This window comes from Sarcophilus harrisii, chromosome 3 (assembly GCF_902635505.1).
Source record: "Sarcophilus harrisii chromosome 3, mSarHar1.11, whole genome shotgun sequence".
NCBI lineage: Eukaryota > Metazoa > Chordata > Mammalia > Dasyuromorphia > Dasyuridae > Sarcophilus > Sarcophilus harrisii.
In genome coordinates this window covers 424,055,512-424,079,425 of record NC_045428.1, presented here as the reverse complement: position 1 = coordinate 424,079,425, position 23,914 = coordinate 424,055,512, and the positions used below count along the sequence as shown (strand labels likewise).

Genomic DNA, 23,914 nt, shown 5'->3' with positions numbered 1-23,914 from the left:
GAGGTAGGGGAGTCATAAGAGAAGGCTCTAATCCAGCCTTCTCATTTTATAGATGAAAACACCGAGAGTTAGAAAGGTGGTAAGAATACTTGACTTCAAATAGGGCAATCTAGTTTTAGTGCTGACTCAACCAACCCCTTTTAAAACTTGGGGCAACTACTTAATCTTTCACTTTTTGACTTTAACTCTAAATAAATTGGAATAATACTAATTCCTTCACTCTTTTAAAGAACATTTTGGCAATAAAAGAATTTTTTTGTATATATTTTGGAAGACAAAACACTGTGGAGTTATTAAATGTTATTTTTTCCTCACTTTCAAAGGGGGCTATGTTGAGTTCTAAATTGTGACAGTTTACTTGCTTTCCTAGGCTATTTCACCCAGCCTTTAGATAGTTAACTTTGTGGAATAGATCTGATAGAGCATGGAATAAATGAGCCCCCTCCACCAGAAGTGTGCATGGACTATCAGTGATATCAGTATTAGTAGGTTCTCTTCTTGCCTTGTGAAAATCATCTAAAACCATTCCCATTCATTAGAATGTTATGTGTATTGTCTTTCCTGGCTAATCAGCATGTGCATGTAAGAGTGTCCTTAGAAGGGGAATCAGATAGATGCCCTCATTATGTCATTTGTCATGCCATCATTTGTGCCCAGTCCCATTCCACATCCAGAATACTCCTGAATCAGGTTCATGATGATTTATTGGATTATAATGTAGTTTAATGATAAGACTTATCATTAAAAAACTGACCTTTGGGTGATGAAATCTTTTTAGCTATAGTAACTCATGAAGACTGTTTACAAAAGTGCAAAGGGGCTGATTTCTAAATTTGTTAATATATTAGACATCGAGTGAGAAAACATGCCCTAAATGCTTTGCATATTTGAAAGTACTCATCAAAGTCCATTTCTGATTTTTCTTTATCCATACCAATCAAATCACTGCTCTTTTGAAATATTGAAGAAGGCATTGTAGGAGCAGTGGTGCAAATGAACTACCAGGGCATCCCAGGAAACCTCAGTATTGTGAGAAACCCTAGAAACGATTTAACATCCCCAAATAATGACCTAAGTCAACTCCAGTGTTCGTTCAGCCACAGAAGAGATTAAGTTCTTTGGGATGCCAGATAATATAGGCCAGGGACAATGAATGAAATATATCTGCCAAGAAGGAGAAATGGTGCTCTTAACTTTTTTTTCAGTCTACATGTCTGCAGGGGATGCTTCCTAGTGGAATGGACTTGGAGCTGGGCACATGTGTATTAGGCAGTATTAATAGTTTGAAGAATGCACTTTAACCTGTCCTATGTGTGTTTTCATTTTGTCTTTAAGGAAGCAACAAGTGAGGGATGGGAGTGGGGTGGGATGGGGTAGGGTCCAGATTGTTCTTGCTCTGTAGTAAACAACTCACAGTGCTTATTAATCATGTTGTGGACTCTAATCTGCTTGGCCATTATTTGCTCTGTCAAGTGAATTTGTTGGATTACTTTCCTGGAGCCATTCTTCAAAGCAGCTTGGAATTGGGTAGTCAGAAATCAAGGGGGTGGGAAGACCATCTCATCCTTTTCTTGCTGTATCTAACCCCAACTCATAGTGGTGACCTTCCACTCTCTTGTTCTGTTGGCTAACCTGCCTGGGATTTTTAAACATTGAGTTGAGTTGCTCATCATTTTCATCCCATTTTTACTTAACCATCATTTTGTGTTTTGTTTTGTTTTTTTTTTTCTGTTTAGCCTTAAAGAAGAATAATATCACTAAATTTCCCAATGTTCACTCGAGGGTAAGGATTTCTTCTAGCACACCGGTGGTGGAGGATACACAGAGCTGGCAAGCATCACTTTTTACTTAGCTTCCTCCTCTCTCTGTATATGCCAGACCAATGACTGTTAATATGACTGAGGGTAATACTGGGGAGAGTCTGTCTCATGAGAAGTCATCTCATCTCACATTCTAAACATGTGGCCTTTATTCGCTCCTTTACTTTTATTATACTTAAATACTTACTGTGGAGTTTGTACCCTCTATAATATGGTGGCTTGGGTGAAGGGTCTTCAATGATAATTTCACTTGCTTTGGGTATAGGGGTTCCACTTGATTCTACCACTTATTTTATGCTTCTGAATTTTTTCTCCTCTCCCAAACTCCTTCTCAGTCTCAATTAATTAAGAAATTATCATGACTGGAGAAATTACCTCCAACCCTTTATGGCACAAGTTTCTCTGAGAACTTGTGATTTGGCCATCAAATGATATATCCAGGCTGGACAAAAGAAAAGATGTGGCAGCTTTCTTTCCATTTTCACATCATGCATTGAAGCTTGAAAACCATTTTTAAAATATAATTTTGCCCTAGTGGGGCTTTGAAAGTAGGGAGAATTTGGCAGGAGCATGTCTGGGTAGGTGGATGAGAGTCGAGGGATGTGTGTGAGTGTATGTAAGTGTGCGCGTGTGTGTACATGTGCGTGTGCATGTATGTATACATTTTACCTGTCTAACTCCAGGAGACAAGAGGTAGGTGATGGGATACAAAGGCCACAATGAAGTTTTCTTCTAATTTTTTTCTCCTTTGGAAGATTAGTCTCAACTAACCCCACTAGCCATTAGTAAAAGTTACCAACAGCAAAGCAAATAGAGGTAATAGCAGAGGATGGACATCTGAAACCTACTAAATTCATTCCCCTAATTATCATCTCTGTCCAAAGGTGGTGGTCTACATAAAGTACCTGTTTTGTTATATCGTCTGCTTCTGAGCATGTTCCCATAAACTCCTTTTCTTCAGCCTAATAGCCATGCTTTTTGATGACCAACCACTTCGACAGGAAGTTAAAGAACCACACACACACACACACACACACCATTGATGACTGACAAATCATTAGCTATAGCACGTCATTGATTAACCAGAATGCTCATTAAGGGATGCAGATAGAATTGGAAATTGGGGGGGGTAACTGAATATTGATACCATCTCCCAACTTTTTTTGATATCATGCTTTATTATTGACTATCTTTCTAATATGAATTTTCAGCCTTATCTTTGTTATATTGTAATAACTATAATGGAATCTTTCTTTGCTGATTGAAGACATTATGGTACTGTGGATAACCACTGTACACTTAATAAGAATAACAATAATGGTGTTGATAGCTAACATTTTTACAAAGTATTTTAATATGTATCAGCCATGTTACTAAGCATTTTACAATTATCTCATTTGATCCTCATAACAAGCCTAGGGGTTAATTGTTATTTTTCTGGTTTATAGAGGGGAGACAAACAAAGAAAGTGGCCTAGGCCATATCTAGGTCAGAACTTTTTTTTTTTTTTCCCCTGAGGCAATTGGGGCTAACACAGCCAGGAAGTGTTAAGTGTTTGAGTCTAGATTTGAACTCAGGTTCTCCTGACTTCAGGGCTGATGGTTTAGCCACTACGCCAACTAGCTACCTGCCCCCTTGGCCGTTGTTTTTTAAAAATACATCCCTATGTTAATTTATTTTCTTTTCATTGGACTTTTAAGTCTCCTAAAATTGATCACAAAAGGAAAATTCAATTTAATCGAAAGTTCTGGTTAATCAAGATTTTGCTAAATATGGTCATCATAAAACTTCAGAGCTAACCAGCTTAAAGAAGTCTGAATCCCTCTTGCTATGAAACCAGAATGTAGGGTTGAGACAGATTTCAGGCCTTGAAGACCTAATTCTATCATGGAAGAGGCACCTATTTTCCAAGCAGCAGCTGCCTCTCAGAATAGAGTGCAGTTTCTCTGTCCAATTGATTTTTGGTAACTTGGAAAACAAGTATATCACCAGCATGAGAGAGACTGCTTATTACAAGCTGAGGTGTTTAGATACCAACCAGCACAGACTCTATTAAAGGGGAAAAATAACGATTTTTCTTTTTCAGTCACCTTTACCCTCATTACAGTGACTTGTGATCAGATTATGTTTCTGGGATTGTTTATTTAAAGCCTCAACTGTTTCCAGTTGTTGCTACATTTCAAAATATAAAGTTAGACTTTCCAGCCAGTGACTGAAATCTCCTACTATCTCTTCCTCTCCTCCCCAAAAGCCCACAAGCTTCCCAGCATTAAAATAGAACCCGTTCATGTTGTCATTGGCTCACTTAAGCTCAATGAGCTTATGGCTCTTTGTGTAAATCTTTCACACAAGCTGCTTTGATTGGCTGCCAGCAGAACTTTGTTTTGTCTAGACAAACGCCCTGAAGAGTTGCATCCTCCTGACTGGCTTTTCCCTCTTACAGATCTTAGAAACCAGCCGTACAGACGAGCCGATGCGGTGAGGAGAAGTGTCCGGCGACGCTTTGATGATCAGAACTTGCGCCCTGTTAATGGTGCTGAGATAGCCATGTGAGCCAGACCTGCCTGCATGTGTAAAGTGGAGGGTGTACTTCAATGATAACCATGTCTGTGGGAACTCTTCCTGCTACCATTTAATGCAGCCTTGAATACAGTTATATTCTGAAGGGCCAAAAGGCCTAAAAATTGCATAGGAACTTTAAAAATAAAATAAAAAAGATGGGCTCTCCATTCAACCATAGTTAACAAGTGCCTAAGATGAAAGTACCTGCTCAAATTAATCAAAGCAATAGGACTTGATTTGATTGGGTATCTTTTTACACCAATATATTATTCAGTGTTTTTAACCAAAATGTAAATGTCATGTTATCTTCTTTTCTGTTACTTGCAACTTAATGATTGTCTTATGGCCCACCTTGGTTTTTTGACAGGTTGTAAATAACAAATACTCGGGTGAGATCTGCTCTGGATCCCTTTTGACTTTTACATGTCTCTTTGCTGTCTAATAAGCAATTTATTTTGAGCTTCAAATAGCACTTCTTTCTAGGTTGCATCTCAGAAAGTTTGTTGTTGTGTGAGGAAAGCCGTTTTCGGAGACTGTTCCTTCCAGTCACAGCCAAACTCTGGCAAAGTCTAAAGAGGATGTGATGACATGTAATTTCATTAACACACAAAGTCACCCAATCCGTCTTCATTTTTACATATGACTTTTTCTGTGCAATGCCCTATGAGGGATGGTTTGAAGGGTAAGACTGCAATGCTATACAAAATTATGGGAATATCATGCAAGACATTTATGATTCTATGTTCTTCAGAGAGAGGCAGCTTATAGGTAATACAAAGTATATTTATTAATTAGCATCAAGCTATTAACATCTCAGTTATCAGTATTAAGATCTCCAAGAACCATTGAGGTTCAGTTCTAAGCACAGTGAACAGTCATGTGCCTTGTCAGAAAGAAGTTTGCTCGGCCGCTTGACGAGCATTCAGATTGCATCTTCCACCTGCAGAGTGCTGAGCTTGTTCTCCTTTGACAATCGCATTTGAGGGTTGGTTGGTTGTTTTTTTTAATGACAGTGAGGGGTGCATTTGACCACTGGATGTAGAGAAATTCCAAAACCCAGTTTGATGCTCCCTTCCCCGGATATTTTAGGGGAAATTGGGAATTGATTTGTTAGGATCACGTGTATTTGGATGAAGCAAGGAAAAGACATGCAAAATGAGAATAGGAGGCAAGCCAGGCTCACTCTGCAGGTACAGGGCAAGCCATTGTGCTTTACGTGGGCACTTGGGCAGGGCACTTGATTTAGTCACAAGTCAAAACATGGACTGAAGATAAAATTGTCATTTTGGAAGATAAATTCTGCTTCTGGCTTACCTTTCTTGGTAGCATTTCATCAATATGTTAATTGTAAAATTTATTGTATAGTATTTAACCACTGAATTCCTTTTATGTTGTGCTTAAGTGAATCCCTGGTGAAGGTCTCATTTTCCTTGGATGATGTGTAGTTATATGATAATCTGTTTTTAAATGTACAGATATTTTGCTACAAAATTGGTGCCATTTTTTATGGTTTTTACACCTCTTTAATTCCCACTTTAGTCTCTGGGTAATATTGTAAATATTGTTTAAAAAAAACTGCATTGGCCTGTGCTATACAATCTGAATGTTATTTTAACTTATAGTTTGTTTTTTATATTTAACTACAAGGACAGTTGAGGGATCAAAGTTGTTACTTTTTTTTTTTTTTTTTGCTTACTTACAGAAAGTTTCATTTCAGACTGCCACTGTTAGCACATCTCCAGAAATAAGTTCTTTACATGCTTTCAAAAGAACATGCCAAGATTGTGTATCTGCTGACACTGATTGGACACTATACCTAAAGAAGCAATGATTTTAGCAATGAAGTGGAATCTAAATTTTTGGCATATATTCAAATACACAAGTTTTAGAGCTTAGTGCTAACAAACATACAAATAAATTTTCATACATGTATTTATTATTCTACAATTAGAATGGACCATAATGTTGGCATGTTCTTTTTTTGTTTTTTGTTGTAATGGGCCTGCTTCTTAGCAATATTAGAAGTGTTTTATAAAGCAGTTCATGTTACTTTTCTGGTCTGTTCATGGCATATGAGCAAATAAACTATTTACACTACTATATAGCAATGTGTTGCTTTTTATTGGTCAGAATAGTGGGGTAGGGTGCTTTATCATTAGCATCATCTTACACAAAGCCCTCTCACTTCTAAAAATTTTGATTCTACCCTGCTACCTTCAATTCTATTCTCACTTGCCTTCCTACTTCTGTCAAACAAAGATATTAGTATTTTGGTGTTTTGTGTATATGGTGAATTTATGAGCAAAATGCAATTCAATTCTAGAAACCATTACAAAGGAGAAAGAAAGTTGATCATGTTATAATATTCAATAAATAAGTCCTGGTTAATCATCTAAGTGTAAGGCATTATATTTGGTACTGGGGATATATAAAGATGAAAAATGAATCCTTGGCTTTCAAGGATTTTTCACTTTAGAGGATAGATTCAATTTTTTAGTATATATAACATAAGTTTACACTAAAATGGAGATGAAGAAATACCAATAATCTAAAAACAGTCAAAGAGGCAAAAAACACATTTACCTATGAGATTAGAGGCTTCATAGAAGTGGCACTTTTGACAAGGACTTTTACAGGGAAAGAGAAGGCTTCTGTTCCTAAATTCAAAGGTTTTTGGAGTCATGACAGGATCGAACCTTAATTTAAAAGATGATTTCAGCAGCTTTGGCAAAGATAGAATATTGGACATAGCTAGCATGGTAGATGGTTAGCACAACAGTTGGAGCAAAATGAGGATCTCAATCAAGACAGTGGCAGGGTAAGTATTGTTTTGTTAAGTATGTAAAAGCATTATGGAAAAGACTGGATCTGGATGCCAGAGGGTCATTGATTTTTGAGGCTGGGTGACTGAAAATTATAGGGCTATCAAAGAAAAACAGGGAAGTTGAAACAGACTAAAGGAAAACATGAGTTTAGTTGTGTACTTGTTGACTGGGCATTGGGGAGTTGGAGCTCAGAGAAGAGATCAGAGTTTATATTAGTAGTGTGATCATTTGATAACTGTGGGAAGGACTGAGACCAACGAAGAAAAAATTTAAAGAGTAGATAATACTAGGAGAAAATACTGGAGGTACATACACTTTAGACTGTCAGAAAATCAACTGTTCACAAAGAGTAGTTAAATAAAAATAGAACCATCAGTGTAGTGCCTCCAAAGCCAAGAGGAAAAGATATCCAATACATGAAGATTGTTTTATAAATATAAATAAGACCATTACATTTGGCAATTGAGAAAATTATGCCCTTCTCTCTGTATTACTTAAATTTCTCTAAATTAAGTCACACAGCAAAAGGTTAAAGAGAATATTGTGATATACAAAAAGGTTACTACATGAGAACATAAACAACATAAAAATCTTTATTTTTAAGGGACATGAAGACATTAGTCTAAACGATCCAAATGATTGTAGTACAGCCATTTAAGATAGGATGTAATGTTTAAAAATTGCTCCATGAAAAAAATGTCTGGGATGATAAACAGCATATATGGAAAATTCATTTACAACTTTGTCAAAGGAGTATTAAATCAGAGAAAAAGGGGATAGGGTGAGCAAGCTACCAAAGTCATTTTGGCTACTTAAGTCAATTCCTACAAGTCACCATCAGGTTCTGCCTGATCATGTGTGGTATTGGCACTGTGGTAAGTGGTGAATATGAAGCCTTAGAATTCTTAGAAATGGAAGAAGTGCCTGTAGTACACAATCAGGAGAGATAATGTGGCTAAAGAGCAAATAAGAAATCTCATGTTAAATGTCCTGTGAAAAGGCCAAGCCATAGTAGCAAGTTGTATCTATAGTATACTAGTATAATGGCCACTTTGAGTCTTTAAAAAGCACCAGATCCTCTCTTAATCTAGGGTTTCCTATTTCCCATTTTTCTGATTAAAGAAAACATTCTACGTCGGAGGACATCTTATACCACACATTGCTGGTGTATCTATTGACCTGTCCAAGCTTTTATTTTTGAGGCAACTAAATTGTCACAAAACTTCGATTTGCAGTTATGACTAGGTCCAACTATAACGTTAGTCTAATCATTTAACACTAGCTAAAATGTATCTGAATTTTACTTCCTGTCAGGAAGTTTAGCTATACTTCACATTGATGCTTGCTTGAAGAAATAACTGCTTTTTGCCCTTATCACAAAATAGCACTAATTACTCAATACAGTTTAGTGGAAGTGAAATTGTAAAGAATATAATCCCAAACTTCCCACAGGTTGCCATTTATTTCAGCACTCTGGGGCCTGAGTTTCCTCTCTGGTAAATTCAGTTTTAATGTTTACAGGAAAAAGAAAAAAAGGAAATCCATTGAAACGGTGATCAGAGTAGGTAGTACACAATAGCTACCTAAGACCTTTGAGAGAAAAAAGACGCATTATCTACTTTAGTAAAAGTTGCAATACCTTTTTCTAATAAATTATTTTTATTTACAAAAGGTCTAATTTTATTTAACAACTATGAGGCTTTTTAATTAATTACATCAGAACAATATATAAACAGAAAATTTGGCAATTACAAACACAGAAAATAGAAACCACTCTTTCCCATAACTCAGCCTTTTCTTTAAAGCAAGTCCTCAATTTAATCAAGTGAGACTACCACCTATCTAAAGGGGGGTGGGGGAGGGAGGTTATTTGCAAAACAAGTTTAAACAATCACATTCATATCCCCAGGGAACAACAGAAAGTAGATACTGTCAGTAGGAAATGGCTCAGTTTGCTTTTTAAAGGGTCATTTTGAATCTGGTCCAGTTTATTATGTATGGGCAGCTACACAAATCATTCTGGCTGCTTGGCTGATTCTATAAGCCACCTCAGGTTCTGCCTTACCAGGTCATGTGTGGTATTGGCAGTCAATTCATCACCAATATTACATTGCTTATGTAGCACTGTACTGCGTCCTATGAAAAATTATAAAAGACAAAATAGCATTTTTAAAAAACAGACTGGATATAAAAGGACTCTATTGATAGCCTAATATTTCGCATCTAAACAGGGAAAAATAAGTGGAAAAATGAAGGGATGATGGTAACAAAAACATCCCGTAAAACTTCCTTGTGAATTGGGCAAGTGAAATTTAGACCTCCAATTTTTTCTGATTTTTCCACATCAATGTTTTGGAAAAACTTCCAACTGCTTCTGGAACTTGAACTTGATGGGTGGATTTTGAGACTTGGCTGAGCTGGTTCAATGAAAGAACCTGGAAAATGATTTGATCTATATTTCTATGGTATGATGAAAGCAGTATGGGAAAAAAAAAAATCACGGGTATTTTGAGAGATTCCAAGTTTAAAATCCATTCCTATCTTCTTTACCCAAATATAAGGTAGCAGGAATTAAGCAGTATTTTCATTAATTGAATTAACAGTGCAGAAAAGAAGGTAGAGCAAGTAGACTATCTTAAGCCAGTGCTCCTAACCAAGGTAGTATAATAGTGCACATATATGGGCATAAATATGGTTTAAATTACTGGGAAATTTAAATGAAAGTTAGATGAATATAAATTCAAGTCAAACTAAGTTAATCTTAGTGAAAAAGTCTGCATACTACATTAATCATAATTTGAAATGAAGGGCATTACTAGACATTATGATGGATATTTTTCCCTTCTGCAAAATAAGTGAAATGTTACCTACTCCAGTGAATGATAAACATGATATTGACATGTACTAGAATGTACTTATGTATTGCTGGTATTGGAAAAGCATCCTTGGTAGGGGAAAATATTAGGCCTTTATATTCAGGCAAATAAAAATTTCTCTATCAAGCTGAAACCAGGAAGAATGTGCTTCATCCTACCTTAATTTTATTTTGTTGCAAAATCGTATTTTACTTACATTATGTTCTTTAAAAATCCTGTTCTAAAATAATTCAAAACTTAGTCCTGTCTTCATCATTTGATTAAGAAAAGTATTTTCTTATCAAGTTCACTAAAAATAGTCAAGACTCAATCACTATGTGTGAAGAGACTTTTTTTCCCTTTTCATATTCAGTTATAAAATTACCTATCCAGCACTGAGAATTCTTAATAGCTGGAAGGAATTTTTAAAAATATTGGAAGATTAGCTCCCCTCCACCCCCATTTTATAGTTAAGAAACCTGAGGCCTAGAGAAACTAATGGCAGCAGTTTTAACCTCCTTTTCAGAAGTTAAACTGAGGAGTACTGTCTTTTTATTCAATGCTAAGAAATTCCTAACTGAGCAAAGAGAATCAAATACCTGCAGCTGTTTTCAGAATACAATGTTTTAAAAAACCTCTTGCTGGCACACTTATGAATTTTAAAGAGTATGTTTAAATCATAAAAAATTAATTTGGATGAAATGTTTGTTAAACAGATTACTTGTATGGTAATATTGTCTTGCTTTGTTTTCAGATGAAATATAATTTACTTCTCAAACCAATTCAGTTTTCCTGCAAAAGAAGTGAATAACAAGAGGGAAGGACATTTTCCTCAAGGACAAAAAATGCTTCTGTATTTAATTTAGTAACTAATATAAAATGTACTAGTGGTTTTGAGGACAAATTAATGTCTTTGTAGTAGAGAGGTAGATCAAATAAACATGCAGTTATTTAATAAGCTATATTAAATTTAAACCCTTAAATCAATATTTAAGATTCCCATAAATGCAAGATTATAAAGGTAAATCAAAGAGCTTTAATTTGCATATTCATAATTTCATTCTTTGAGCATATAGGTCAAAAAACCAGTTTGGTTTGTCTAATTATTCTTTTCAGGGCTAGAATTGACCTAGGGTCTTATATATAATTTCTGGTCATTAAAGCCTCAATGCTTTATGTAAAGGAATAGTGAGGCTCCAATGTATTGGTGCTAAATGTTGTGAATTTTTCAATTAGAATGTTAATTTTAATTTATTTAAATTACCTATAGCTATTATTTTTAAGCCTTAGATAATTTCTATGGCTGATATAAGCTCTAGAAAGAGAAAGGGGGGGGGAGGGGGAAGGAGGGAAGAAGGATCTTGAGGGAAGTGGGTACTTAAAAGAGTACCCGTTTTAGAAAATTCCATACAGATTGTCTAGCAGGGATTTAATGAGTTGATGCAAAATATCCTTGAGAAATTCAGAAAGATACATAAGAACATGCTAAAACACATATATACAGATTTTTATTTTTAATGGAAAAATAAAGACAAAACTTTTAAAGTAATATTTACTTTAAAAAAAAAAATCTTCCTCATTCATGGAAATTATAAAAGCAAAATGTTTTACATAAACTCTAAATTACCTTGTGAAACATGGCTACCTTTGTCAAAAATCATAAGCTTATCTTAAAGATTTCCCCCTTCTACTTCCATGTCAAATAAGCATTTGACATGATTAGTTCTATTAACTATATATTTATATTTTTATATATATATATATATATATATATATGTATGTATGTATACCATAAACACAAATGGAGTTCCTCTGAGGGTCAACTAAAGTAAAAAATAAGCCCCTGCCGCCAAAGCTTTTACAATTCTTTTTGGTTCTAAATACAATAGTAGAGTAAAATCTTAAGCAACTCAATTTGATTGCTTCACATTTTCTCATACATATACAGTTTGATTCTCATACCTTCTGCAGAGCCAAGTATCTCCATGCAGTGCAGAAAAATTGACTATTTGGAAAGGAGAAAAGTTGGGAGAAGTCACAAAGCTTTTCATGGCTTTGCTGTAGGATAACATTGCAACCGATGTCACAGAAATATTTCCCTGGTTAATATGGTGAACTTGGGGGTTTAAATAGTCTCCTAATTTTTGCTAACATTGAACTCAAGGGTCTACAAAATAACCAAAATTAATGAATAAAATAGTGACTGATGGATACCTAAATATTCTTTTAACGCCAGATGTGGGGTATGCTTTATTTAATGTGAAAAAAAAAAAATCTTATACAAGAAATGCTCCCTGATAACAAAAAATGCTATAGCCAGTTTTATCTTTTAAGTGACAAATACCAACCTTCTAAAAGCAAGCATATAAAATGATGCCTCTAGCTTCACTTAAACCAACTTCTCACAAAAATATTATGCATGAACATTTTAGTTTGAAGCACAAATAAAGGGGCCTCATATGCAATGATTTATTTATAAGTACTCTTATAAGTATCATTAGAAAAGAGAGGTAAACTACATGGGAAAGGAAGATGAATTATTAAGTGAAACTTCGACGGGCTTAAGAGTAAATACACCACATTGTTGCTTAACTGAATCATAAAATATCCATATTTCTGTTAGAGCTGTACAGCGTATTTCAAGTAGAAATAAATACTAGTACACGCTAGAAGAGAAGGTTTAATAATTGATAAAAATGTACAAAAATATTCAAATCAGAAATGCTTTAGAATGTGTACCACAGAAGTCAATATTTCTCACTGAGTAGGGAAAAGTTTTCTTCAAAGAAAGACTGGACAGAGGATATTAAAAAAAAGAGGAAGAAAGAGAAAGACAGAAAGAGATCTGATTCTTTTTAAATCAAGACAACTTTTGTTAAAGAAAATGTTTAAGTCGACATTGATTTTTTTTTTTTTTTTAGACAAGGATATTGCAACTGTCACTTAAAATTTGGTGGCACATTCTTTAGTAGGTCCTTAAGGCAAGATATTTAAATTAATTTACAATCTGATTTGATGTTAAATTCTTTTTTTTAAACATCGCCTCAAAATAGATGTTCAAATAATGCCCTCACAATAGCCTTCCGTTTTATTCATCCAAATGCTCTTAAAATTAACAATGGTGGCCATAATACAGCAGTGCTCATTATCACTACTATATAGTTAAGGGTTTCCATCAAAAAACACCTATTTTTTTTTAGTTCACCATAAAAATTCACATCAGTTAAACCAGTTAGGAAGTGCACAAAAAAGCATTTTGATCAGTTGCTGGTGCTTTTTTTGTACCACTATGCATCCAAAAAAAAGAAAAAAAAAAGAAAAAAAAAAAAAGGTTTCATTATATCTTCAAAATCCAACTTCTGCAAATTTCAAACCACCTCAAAAATGTTGTGGCATTGACTTTAGAACACAAAAGTAAGGACATCTATGGCAATCAATAAATCACCATCTCTATTATTCTACTTTGCTGCTGTACCCTAAAAAGGGGCTTTCTTTTAGAGTGGTGATATGAAAATGATTCTCTGTAGAGAATCAAAAATTTTCATTTTTAGTTTTGAATTTCCTTCTCTTTTGTAGATTTAAAGTCAATTCCACGATAACAATACTTAATGCACTTGTTCCTGTGATATAATTAAAACCCAGTGTTGCTTCAATGGAATTTAAAACATCAGAATCCCTGTCCTGAACTAGACAATTTTTAATTATACTGTAAACATATATTTGGTATAATTAATTTATTGATCATCATCCAGTTGTTCCAAGAGGGTCCTTCTCCGCTTTTCTAATTCCCCTTCACTCAGTTCACTGCCAGAAGTATCCCAATTACCCTGGAAAGACATTAACAATTAACAGTATTTTTTTTAAATCTTGAAAAAACATTTTTCTTAAGAGGAAAATTACACGGTACTTTTTAAAACCCATTAATCCTTGCTGAGAAGAAAATTCATTATAAGGTATAAAGTATTTAATGACACAAACTGATGAAGCTGGTTTTGCAAAAAAGAATTTTAAGTTCATAGTATTGTCTTTGTTGCTTTAGAGGAAAAATAGAACAACTAAACAATCCATTAAAATCATGTTACATCGTGCATTCAAATTATACCACACTTGTCTAACTCATTCAAATCAATTGACTGGGTCTAACCTACTCAATGGATTTTATCAACAGTTATCAAACTTACTCATCTTTATAAAACTAAGGTCCAGGGAAGTTCTACTTGACTTATCCAAGGATACACATACAGAATAAGTATAAGCTATTTTATTATTTAGTATTTATTAAATATTAATTTTCATGGGTACATATACATATTTCTTTCATGTTTTTGAAAGCATTGCTTTTTATCTTGATTAAAGTTCTAAACATGATGTGATTTCTCCAGAAATAAGTGCAAGCCCCATGTCTAGTTTAAGCAGAATGCTAAGAAGGGTTTTAATTACATACAAAAAAATTTAGGATTTTGTTTTAGAACCCAATACAAACCTGGTCAAGTATATATTTGCTATTTGCTGTTGGTTTTACTGCCAGATGGATAATCACTTCATGCAACCTTTCACAAGTAGAGATTATGAAAACTAAAACAATTCTTTAGTTTTTTGTGATGCCTGTTCTCTTTTTAGAAACAGCCTCTAGCTACTTAGGTTTTTTCTGTTTTCTTTCCCTAGCTACTTTAGAAGATCACTTAAAGTTCTAGCATTAGTAATTGACTAGCAACTAGTGATTCAAAAAAATAACTTGGATTATCCAAGAAAATACTTCACTGTCCTTTATTTTGAGAAAGATCTCAATTTACAAAACAATTTACCTTGCTCCAAGTGAATAGAAAGTCCCTCATTTCACTTTTCTTTCCTGAATCTCATCCTTCCCTCACATCTAAGACACAAAAGAGGAAACACCCTAGAATTCAAGTCACTACTTAATTTTATAGATAAAAGCAGTCTTTTGTTATGAAGAGTGACTTTGTAATCATACTTCTATTCTTCAGTCTTCAATGAATTAAGTCTATGCTACAAAATTTTCTTCTGAAGTCTAACAAATATCTTAACATTATGTTTATATAAAATGTAAAAAAAAAATTAGAAGCATTGATTAGCTGAAATTGGGGTTTTTCTAACCTCTAAACATTAGTAAATTAAGTATAAAAATTGTAAAGGAAAAACATATATTTTAGGCAATATTACAATACTTACAGAATCTTTTCCAGTCTTCTTTTTAGGTGATTTGTGTTTTGATTCTGATCTCTGCCTAGTTCTATCCTTTTCATTTTCTCGTTCTTTTTCTTTTTTATCCTTTTCTCGTTCAGTATCAGACTCTGGAGAATCCTACAAAAAAAAAGCATATAATTATTAAGAAAGCACATTACTGTTTAAAAATTGTTCACTGAGATAATATTTAAGATACACCTTGTACAAAACAGTGTAATGTTTTCTTAGATTCACTATTAATCAAAAATTGTGTCTTTTGTTAGAAAATAACAGCAAACACACAGCACTACAATATACTAAGAAATGTTTCTTTGCTTATGGAGAGATATAAAAAATCACTGTAGGTGGAAAGGGCAGATGATTTAATTACTCTGGAAAATAATGTGTAATTTTTTGTGACAAAAATGTCCATGGCCTTTGACTCTGTTCCATTATTAGGTGTATATCCCAAGCAGGTAAAATAAAGGGGGGTGTGTGTGTGTGTGTGTGTGTGTGTGTGTGTGTGTATAAATTAAACGGATGCTTTATGGCTGTGTATTTGGAATTCATACATATATAAATCTGTAAATCTCTTTTAAGACTGATGATACACTGTGATGGACTTGGATCTTTTCAAATTGGTCTGTGATTCAGACCAATTCCAATAGACTCGTGATAGAGAGAGCCATCTGCATCCAGAAAGATGGTTATTGGAACTGAATGTGCATCACAACATATATTTTCACCTAATTTTTGTTATTGTTTGCTTGTTTTTTTTTTTCTCATTTCTTTTTTTGATGATTTTTCTTATGCAGCATGATAAATGTGGAAATACATTTAGAAAAACTGCACATATTTAATCTATGCTGGATTATTTACTGGTGGTGGTAAGGAAGGGGTAGAAAAATATGAAATACAAGGTTTTGCAAGGATGAATGTTGGAAACCATCTTTGCATGTGCTTTGAAAATAAAAAGCTAGAAAAAGAAAAGGCTATTTTAAAAAGTAAAGAAATAAAAGATAACAGAAAAAAGAAATAAAGAAAAATAGAACACTAAATTTGGAAGAAAAAGTTTCTGGTCTGCAAAATGAAATATAGTTAGAGTCAATAATCTCTAAGGTCACTTCCATTTCTCAACCTATGATTCCATGAACTAAATTCAGATTGTCTGAGTGCTAGATGTAAGGGAACCATAGACAGAAAAATGAGAAAATGTTAAATGTTAAAAAAGGATGGTCCTGCAGGTCTAGCAGGGGCTAAAAGCCTAAAGATGTGCAAATTCCAACAGGAATCAAGTGCAATAAAAAAACTCTTAAGGGTCAATAACCCTTAAAAGGCATCCAGGACTAAAAACGTGATGATGAGGTGGGTTAAAATATGTCAATAGGGAACACCTAAAAGACCCCACATGATATAATAAAGTTTAGTTTTGTACTGGAATACAGTGAACTGGGAAAGATCATTATTAAATGGTATAGTGCTTAATGGAAAAGACATTTTTTCCAAGGGGAGGAAGGAGAGAGTTCCCCAGCAATGGGGTAAGTGACTCAAAAACTATAGTCTATAAGGTAAGACCCTGTCACTGCCTCTTTTTAATTCCTCATATATGAAATTCCATCTCTGTACCTTTGAAGGGGCCATTCCTCATGCTTTAAGTTATTATTTTGCCTCTTAGATTTCTTGGCTTTTTCTAAAAGTTGGTTGACACCTTCTTTTTAAACGTTAATTTTTATCCATTATCCACTTTGTATGTCTCTTGCATATAGGTACATGTGTACATATTTTCACCCTTATTCTTGCCCAAACCCATTCTTTTTTTTTTTTTTTTGAGTGCATCACTATTCTCCTGTTCTGGAATGGACCTGATTAGCAAGTAAGCTTTAATTTATTCTTATTTTCTATTCAGGATTGGTTAGTTCTGTTCTCGACCTGATGGCCCCAATCCTATCCTTGAGTTCACCATATTGGTGCTAGATTTAGGGTAGACAACTAAATGGCTTTAACACTAGTTTAGCTGAGGACTCCTAAAATCTTGATCTGAAAATACACTAGTCTCAGCCTTCCTAGTGACAGGTGTGTGCTGCTGCATCTTGTCATTTTTGTACTTGCTCTGTATCAAGGCTTAGCACTTAGTAAATGATTGACAGAGCCACCAGATGAAGATGGCTAACTTACAGATTTGTGTCTTCTCTTCTTACTTTTCTTCTTATGCTTTTTTGATTTCTTGTAACTTCTCTCTAAGAAAGATAAGAGAAAAAAGAATATTAGATTCTGAGGCAACATAAGTACAAGTCAGTTTAACAAGTTAAAGAGAAAAGCTCACCAGACTCCGCACTAGAAGAACGTTCTGAAGCAGAGCGGGATTCTGACCGTTGCCTCTTTTTCTTTGAATGGCTATCATCATCATCTGAATCTGAGCCCTAAGAGAAGAAATCATTTAAGATGCAAATTTGTGATGATTCTGAGAAAAATATTCTTATGGTGATATTCTGTAAACAAGAATCTTACCGATCGAGAACGTGACCGTTTCCTGTGATGTTTTTTAGATTTTTTTGAATGTTTCTTGTTCTTTGAATGATGATGTTGACATTCGTGCTACAGTTAAGGAAAAACAAGAGTTAGATTCATTTTACACAATACTTTGTAATGATCCTTTCCAAATGATATACCAGCTGTATATATGAGAAAGGACTAGATAAACTTGTCTAAATAAATACCCACAAGTCCTAAAAACAGGCATTAAAAACTAATCATTTATACATGATTAACTAGACAATTTCCAAGTTAAATCTGTAATACTATCCAAAAGACTGGATATCTCTTTCTAATAATGCTTTCTCACTCAGCAATCTAGAAAGTACACGGCTATAATATAAAATGGGAGCAGGGGACAGAGTACAGATGGGGAATGGCATAAATAAGGCTGAATTATTTGCCATACATAGTCTAGATAACTAATTTTCTAATACAATGAAATACAGTAACCTAGTCTTTAAAAGCACTTTGACAACAACCACATTTAAATAAGGGTATCCTGGGTTAACATACTTCCATAAGGTTTTATGACAAAACCCACCCAGATTACACTGTCTTCTACCATATGAAGATTAAAAAGCAGGATTATCCAGTGGCAAAATATGGAAAATTCTAGTACATTCTTTTTCTTTCTCCTACCTGCTATGTTATCCCCCACTCACTGTTTAGATACATGATGGTGGTCTTGCTACTTTTTAAACCATCTTGCAAAACAAGAAAGAATCGGGTATCTTCTATATGTTGATAAATACCACTGTGTCAATGCTCCCAAATATTTTCAATTCTTTTTTTCCAACTATGAAAAAAAAGGGTTTTGCAATTCATAACTAAAGTTACTAGGAGATTAAAAGAAGACTATTACCTTGACTCAAGCCATTTTGCCTAAGGGAAAGCAAATTTGCTTTCTAAAAAGTCTGGGATCTAAGAACTCATTAACACGGTGTTCTCTGCACTCCCTTTTATTACCATGTCTAACTTGAATGATTTATTTTATATAGTACTACAGACAGTATCATGTTTTCTTATTTAATAGCCTCATGACTCACTACAACTACAATGTTTTTTTCAATACTCAAGAAAACCAGCACAGGTTCAAGGAAACTGCTCCTGATAGTATGAACAGGAGTCAGCATAGGAGAGATAAGATCACTGGGTCTGTCAGGTTTTGGATTCTGTCCCTTTCTTCCCCCTAAATCATATTCCAGTGACCAAATGGCTGGTGATAAGCCACTCTGGATTTGGCTAAATTGGTCATAGACAGTAAACATTATTACAGGGATGAGAACAACAAGGAGAAAATATTTCAATCAACATTTTTTTTTTTTTTGGATTTAAATTGAATATTAACATGCTAGTTGTCTTTGTAACATGTGCACACACACTTGAACACTCTGAATGTTTTAAAAATCAACATTTAAATTACTTACAGAATTGAGAAGTAATAGAGAACAGAAAAGAGAAAAATTAATAACTTTAAAAAATAGTTGTAGGAATTTCCAAGAAAATTTTTTCCACTGAAGTTAAATTCTCAATGTCACAAAATTGTTTTTTTAATGAAGACTTCAAGAATAAATTTATTTTAAGTTTGATATAATTAGTGACATAGTAAATTATATTCTACATAATTTAGCTGGATCAGCTAAAGGAAACATTTCTAGGATCAGTCCTGAACTTCAAGCAAAAAAAGCTAAAGTAAATGATGAAAAACAAAAGCTGACTGCCCAAACAAGGCTACAAGACAAAGAGTCTAGACTAATTTATTTTCATAGCTAAGAGATCCAGGTGCAACATAAAAGTGGAGCACAACTGTGTTCCTTTTTAACAAATACTTTCCAACTGCCTTTTAGAATTTTTTCTAGCTTTTTCCTATTCCCAATCGATTTTTTGGGGGGTGAAAAGGGAAGAGGAGATATACTTGTCATTTCTCACAAACATCTGAAATGCTCTATCTGGATGACACTTTGGGAAAGGATTTTCATTTCCTTCTAGGTTTATTTATGGCAAATAAAAAATGAACATAACTTTCCATTTTATAAAACCACTTTTAAATTGTGCTGAAATTGCCATCTAACTACCATATTGAAAATTTGTGGTTGAATTATATTTACAACATGTAATTAAGATACATCATTATTTTTACAATAAAAAGGTACTGGAGGAAGATCATCACATTATGCAGGAGATGATGGTAATCTTAAGTCCAAATTGGGTTAATCAAAGAATCTCCCTTCCCAAGCCAGACAACAAAGGTGCTACTATATTTGTACTGATAAAAAAAATATATTTAACATGAAGAAACCCAATAATGCTATTACCTTAAATTTCTGAACTATAGATTAAAAAAAAAAAAAAAAAAAAGACATAAGATTGACTCAAAACAAAATCCTTCTGCACTGAAAATATATTAATAATGATATAAAAGATCATTACTAAAACTAGATGAAAATTACCTCAAGCACATGCATGAAATCCTTAAATATTCTTTTTCTTTCAGACTCTAGAGTAATGTCTTCAAATGCGGGTTCCTTTACAAATCTTTCTCGAATCTAGGTGAAAAATCCCACAATAACATTACTAAATAAACAACATAAATGAATATATAAATTTCAAAATTAAAAATAAAGCAAAACATTCTTCAAATTCTTTCTAGGTTTATGATTCAAAAAAAATGGTTTCTGTAATTCCCAAAAAGCCCAAGGTAAAAAAAAAAAAATGTTAAAAGTATGAGTGACCTGTACTCCCCCCCCCACATTAAGCCAGGCTAACTGCCTTCAATTTCTATTTAAGCTATAATATTAGACAAATATTAAAATAAATTAGACAAATTTTGGCAGAATACCAAAACAGAACACTGCACCTGGAGTCAGAAGGCCTATTTGTTAAATACTGGCTCTATCACCTGTTACATATTTGACTTCAGAAAGGACTCTCTTTTTAATCTACAATCCTATGACTTTTATGGTTCTCAGCATTCCTATATGTAAAATTAGGAGATGGGACCCTGAAGGGCTCTTTTAAATCTAGGATATATGCTTGCAATGTATGGCAATGTTATTAATAAAATATCTATAGTGAATTATACAAACACAAGAAAGCATAATATACATACATCTTCCCAGACTGCATCCAATTCTATTGGAGGGGCAGCCTGTTTCAACATACTCTTGAATGCAGACTCTTTTCGTTTCATCTTACGAGCCTCCTCCTTTTCTCTTTCCCGTTCACGGGCTTCTGCTTTTTCTAACAACTAAAGAAAAGATGTCTACTTTAGTAGTGGGTACAATAATAAATCAACAGTTTTAAGTTCATATTATTTTTTGATATTTTCTGAATTCTATCACAATATAATAAATAGCATTATTTATTATAATATATAATATATATATAATATAATATAAAATAAATAGCAATAATTTTAACAGATATAATATTAACATTAGTTATTTTTTTCTATTCTCACTTATTTTCTTTTTTAAAAATAACTTTTTTATTGACAGAACATTAGTTATTAAAAGTGATATTCCAAGAGATTTTTTTCTCTACCTTGCAAAATACAACTGTCATTCTACCCAATATCTCTTATTTCCAATAACAATAAAACTATAACTTCATTAAATATATTTTTATAAATATCAACTTTTTTATTAACAGTGACATAAGCTAAGACAACTTACACTATTAAAAGCCAATTTGATGTTCCCAGCATCTAATGTTGTTGATCTTTTAGTTGAACTGATTACTGCAACAAAATCTTCAAAGGTAGTATTTACTTCAACCAGAAATCCTTTATCCTATAAAACAAATGCCTCATTTATATGAGAAACACTAATCCCAATTTGGAGAGCTCAAGCATATTGTAGCTGTTTATCATTATTAAACCATTCAATGAAACACATCTCATCTCTTTACCTTTAGGATGTCTTTTATTATCTTCTTTTCATCATGATAACGTGCTTTTAGATCCTCAACATAAAACTTGAAAAGATCAAGTGCTGTTGATCCTAATGAAAAAACTAGAGAAGTCAAAAGCTAGCTCTAACCAAAGAGCTGCAATTACTTTTTTCATTTAGAAAAAAAAATATCTCCCACTCACAATGACCACCCCCATTCCGTCCATTCCATATACAATCAAATTATAAGTTAGGAAGGAAACAACCTTACCAGGCTGACCAAGCATGTTGGTAAATCTAATATCAGAACTAATTGTTGGATATAACTCCATCCAAGATGACATAGAATGCAACTGTCCGTGTTCATGCAACTCATCTAAAAATATCTGAAAACATTCATATTTAGATTTAAAATAATTAGCTACATAAACATAAAAGTTACATAATATTTTAAATTATGAAAACTTTACAAATATGAGAACTTGCTAATGTTAAAAAAAACATGTCAAAATTTTTGTATTAAAGATTCATATAATTACATCTCTTCAACCTTAATAACTCTGAGGATACTTGTATGATACTTTGATAACTAACATTACTAATACTGACATTGTTTCCTTTTCTCTCTCTCTCACATTATTTACTTCTTATCTTCTGGATGATTTGCATCTTGAATTTTTTAGAGATTATGGTATTCTATACACTTTTGGTTTGAGAGGCATGAGTTTATTTATTGGTAGTACACGAGAAGCCAGTAATAGCTAGAAATTGCAAAGAACAGAAATGATAGGGAAGACATTCTGATAAAGAATATGGGACAAAATGGTGTAGAGGGTTGGCTTTAACGAGAAGGGTAACCAAAAGTGTGTAGTTTTTTCACAAGCTGTTTTGGGTCACGAAAATAACTGCACAACAGCCCATAGGCAATCAAATCTGTTCTACTTAATTCTGAGTTTGTTTTCTATTCATTTGTACTGTCTAAAATATATGAAAGGATGAACCAGATTTATATATATATATTTCATTTAACTGCATAGCAAACCTAAGGTATCCTTCAGTTAGGTAGAGACTCTTGAACAATTATATACTATATTTTGAAGGTTCTGAAATATTCTATGGAATGATGCAATCAGTTCAGTGCCAATTGAAAAACAAAACAACAATGCCCCAAAAACTCTTCCTTAAAAACTCCTCTTCCATCTGAGTTTTGCATTTGAGAGTGTAGAGGACAACATTTTTGACAACCCTGTATTACTATTTTACTACTGATTAACGCTAAGCAAAAGATCAGGTTCTGCCACAGTCACAGACTTTTATACTCTTTTAATATGCTCATGAGACACTTCTTACTGGAGGGAGTAGTTAAGGAAGCTATATCTTAAACTACTTAATCAACTGCTTTTTATACAAACATGCCAATTAGTATAGAAATAAAGATTAAATGCTCATGTGAAATAGGTGCATTATTCTAATTCAGGCTGCATGAACCAATGAATACAATTATCAAAGATTACAAGAGGGATCTTATCTATTCTGTTTTTTGCTATGTAACTATAAATATCATTTGTAAATGCCTATCTGTTCCCTTCCTTGAGGTTGCCTTCAATACATGTATAAATTACTCTAGAAGATTATACAGAAATGGGAAAAAGACTATTCACGAATACTTGATGTTCTCAATTCCTTTCTTTGAAATTTTAACAATCTATGAGTCACTGTTTCACATATTGTAATAGGAAGGAAATCTAGTTTTAGAGTCAGAAGACAAGTTCAAATCATGGTTCACCTACTTAATAACTGTGTGACTTTGGATAATTTTCACTTAAAACTCTCTGGCCTTAATTTCTCCATCTCTAAAATAAAGGATTGGTCTACATTAAACTACTTTCTTCTGCATTATAGTTTCATATATATGATTAACTTATAAAATCATGTGATTTCAATAGTCATTACAAAAAGATTTTATATTAAGAAATGCTAAATTTTTATAAATGACCTAAAAAACCACCTGTTCTTTAATATCTTTTCTTTCAGTCACTACAGAGATGAGTGAGCTCCCTCCAGAGTACTAAAGGTCACTTTATTTTTCTTTAATTGTTTAATGAACTAAAAAAGCGAAAGACTCTAAGAAGTACAACATATTGATAATGAACTGATCTGTCCTAGCTAAGTTGGTCTTCAGAAAGCAATCTACTGTTGAGAATATATCTGATTGCTTTCTACCATGAAAGAAACTCAAAAAA

General features: G+C 33.4%; 2 protein-coding genes across 18 annotated transcripts in view; one reads left to right on the top strand and one right to left on the bottom strand.

Moving 5' to 3' along the window:
• The window catches only part of FMNL2 (formin like 2), a 350,157-nt gene extending 343,673 nt beyond the window's left edge, over window positions 1–6,484 (top strand). For 3 of the 7 annotated variants that reach the window (XM_031960659.1, XM_031960661.1, XM_031960657.1), the window contains one exon: window positions 4,264–6,484. Coding sequence is in view for 5 of the 7 variants with exons in the window: in XM_031960657.1 (XP_031816517.1) it covers window positions 4,264–4,373 (110 nt within the window). In the remaining 2 variants the exon portion in view is untranslated. Of the gene's footprint in view, window positions 1–1,736; window positions 1,831–4,263 lie in introns of all 7 variants that reach the window. The other 4 variants (XM_031960660.1, XM_003763868.4, XM_031960658.1 and 1 more) reach the window with 3 other exon arrangements.
• Window positions 6,485–11,815: 5,331 nt separating this feature from the next.
• Window positions 11,816–23,914, bottom strand: part of PRPF40A (pre-mRNA processing factor 40 homolog A) — a 52,217-nt gene continuing 40,118 nt past the window's right edge. For 7 of the 11 annotated variants that reach the window (XM_031960665.1, XM_031960667.1, XM_031960669.1 and 4 more), the window contains 10 exons: window positions 21,943–22,057; window positions 21,691–21,794; window positions 21,456–21,572; window positions 20,891–21,028; window positions 20,232–20,327; window positions 17,755–17,841; window positions 17,570–17,666; window positions 17,422–17,483; window positions 15,253–15,384; window positions 11,816–13,889 (listed from right to left, as the gene is read on the bottom strand). In XM_031960665.1, coding sequence (XP_031816525.1) covers window positions 13,797–13,889; window positions 15,253–15,384; window positions 17,422–17,483; window positions 17,570–17,666; window positions 17,755–17,841; window positions 20,232–20,327; window positions 20,891–21,028; window positions 21,456–21,572; window positions 21,691–21,794; window positions 21,943–22,057 — 1,041 coding nt within the window. In that variant the 3' untranslated portion in view covers window positions 11,816–13,796. The remainder of the gene's footprint in view (window positions 13,890–15,252; window positions 15,385–17,421; window positions 17,484–17,569; window positions 17,667–17,754; window positions 17,842–20,231; window positions 20,328–20,890; window positions 21,029–21,455; window positions 21,573–21,690; window positions 21,795–21,942; window positions 22,058–23,914) is intronic. The other 4 variants (XM_031960666.1, XM_031960668.1, XM_003763869.4 and 1 more) reach the window with 1 other exon arrangement.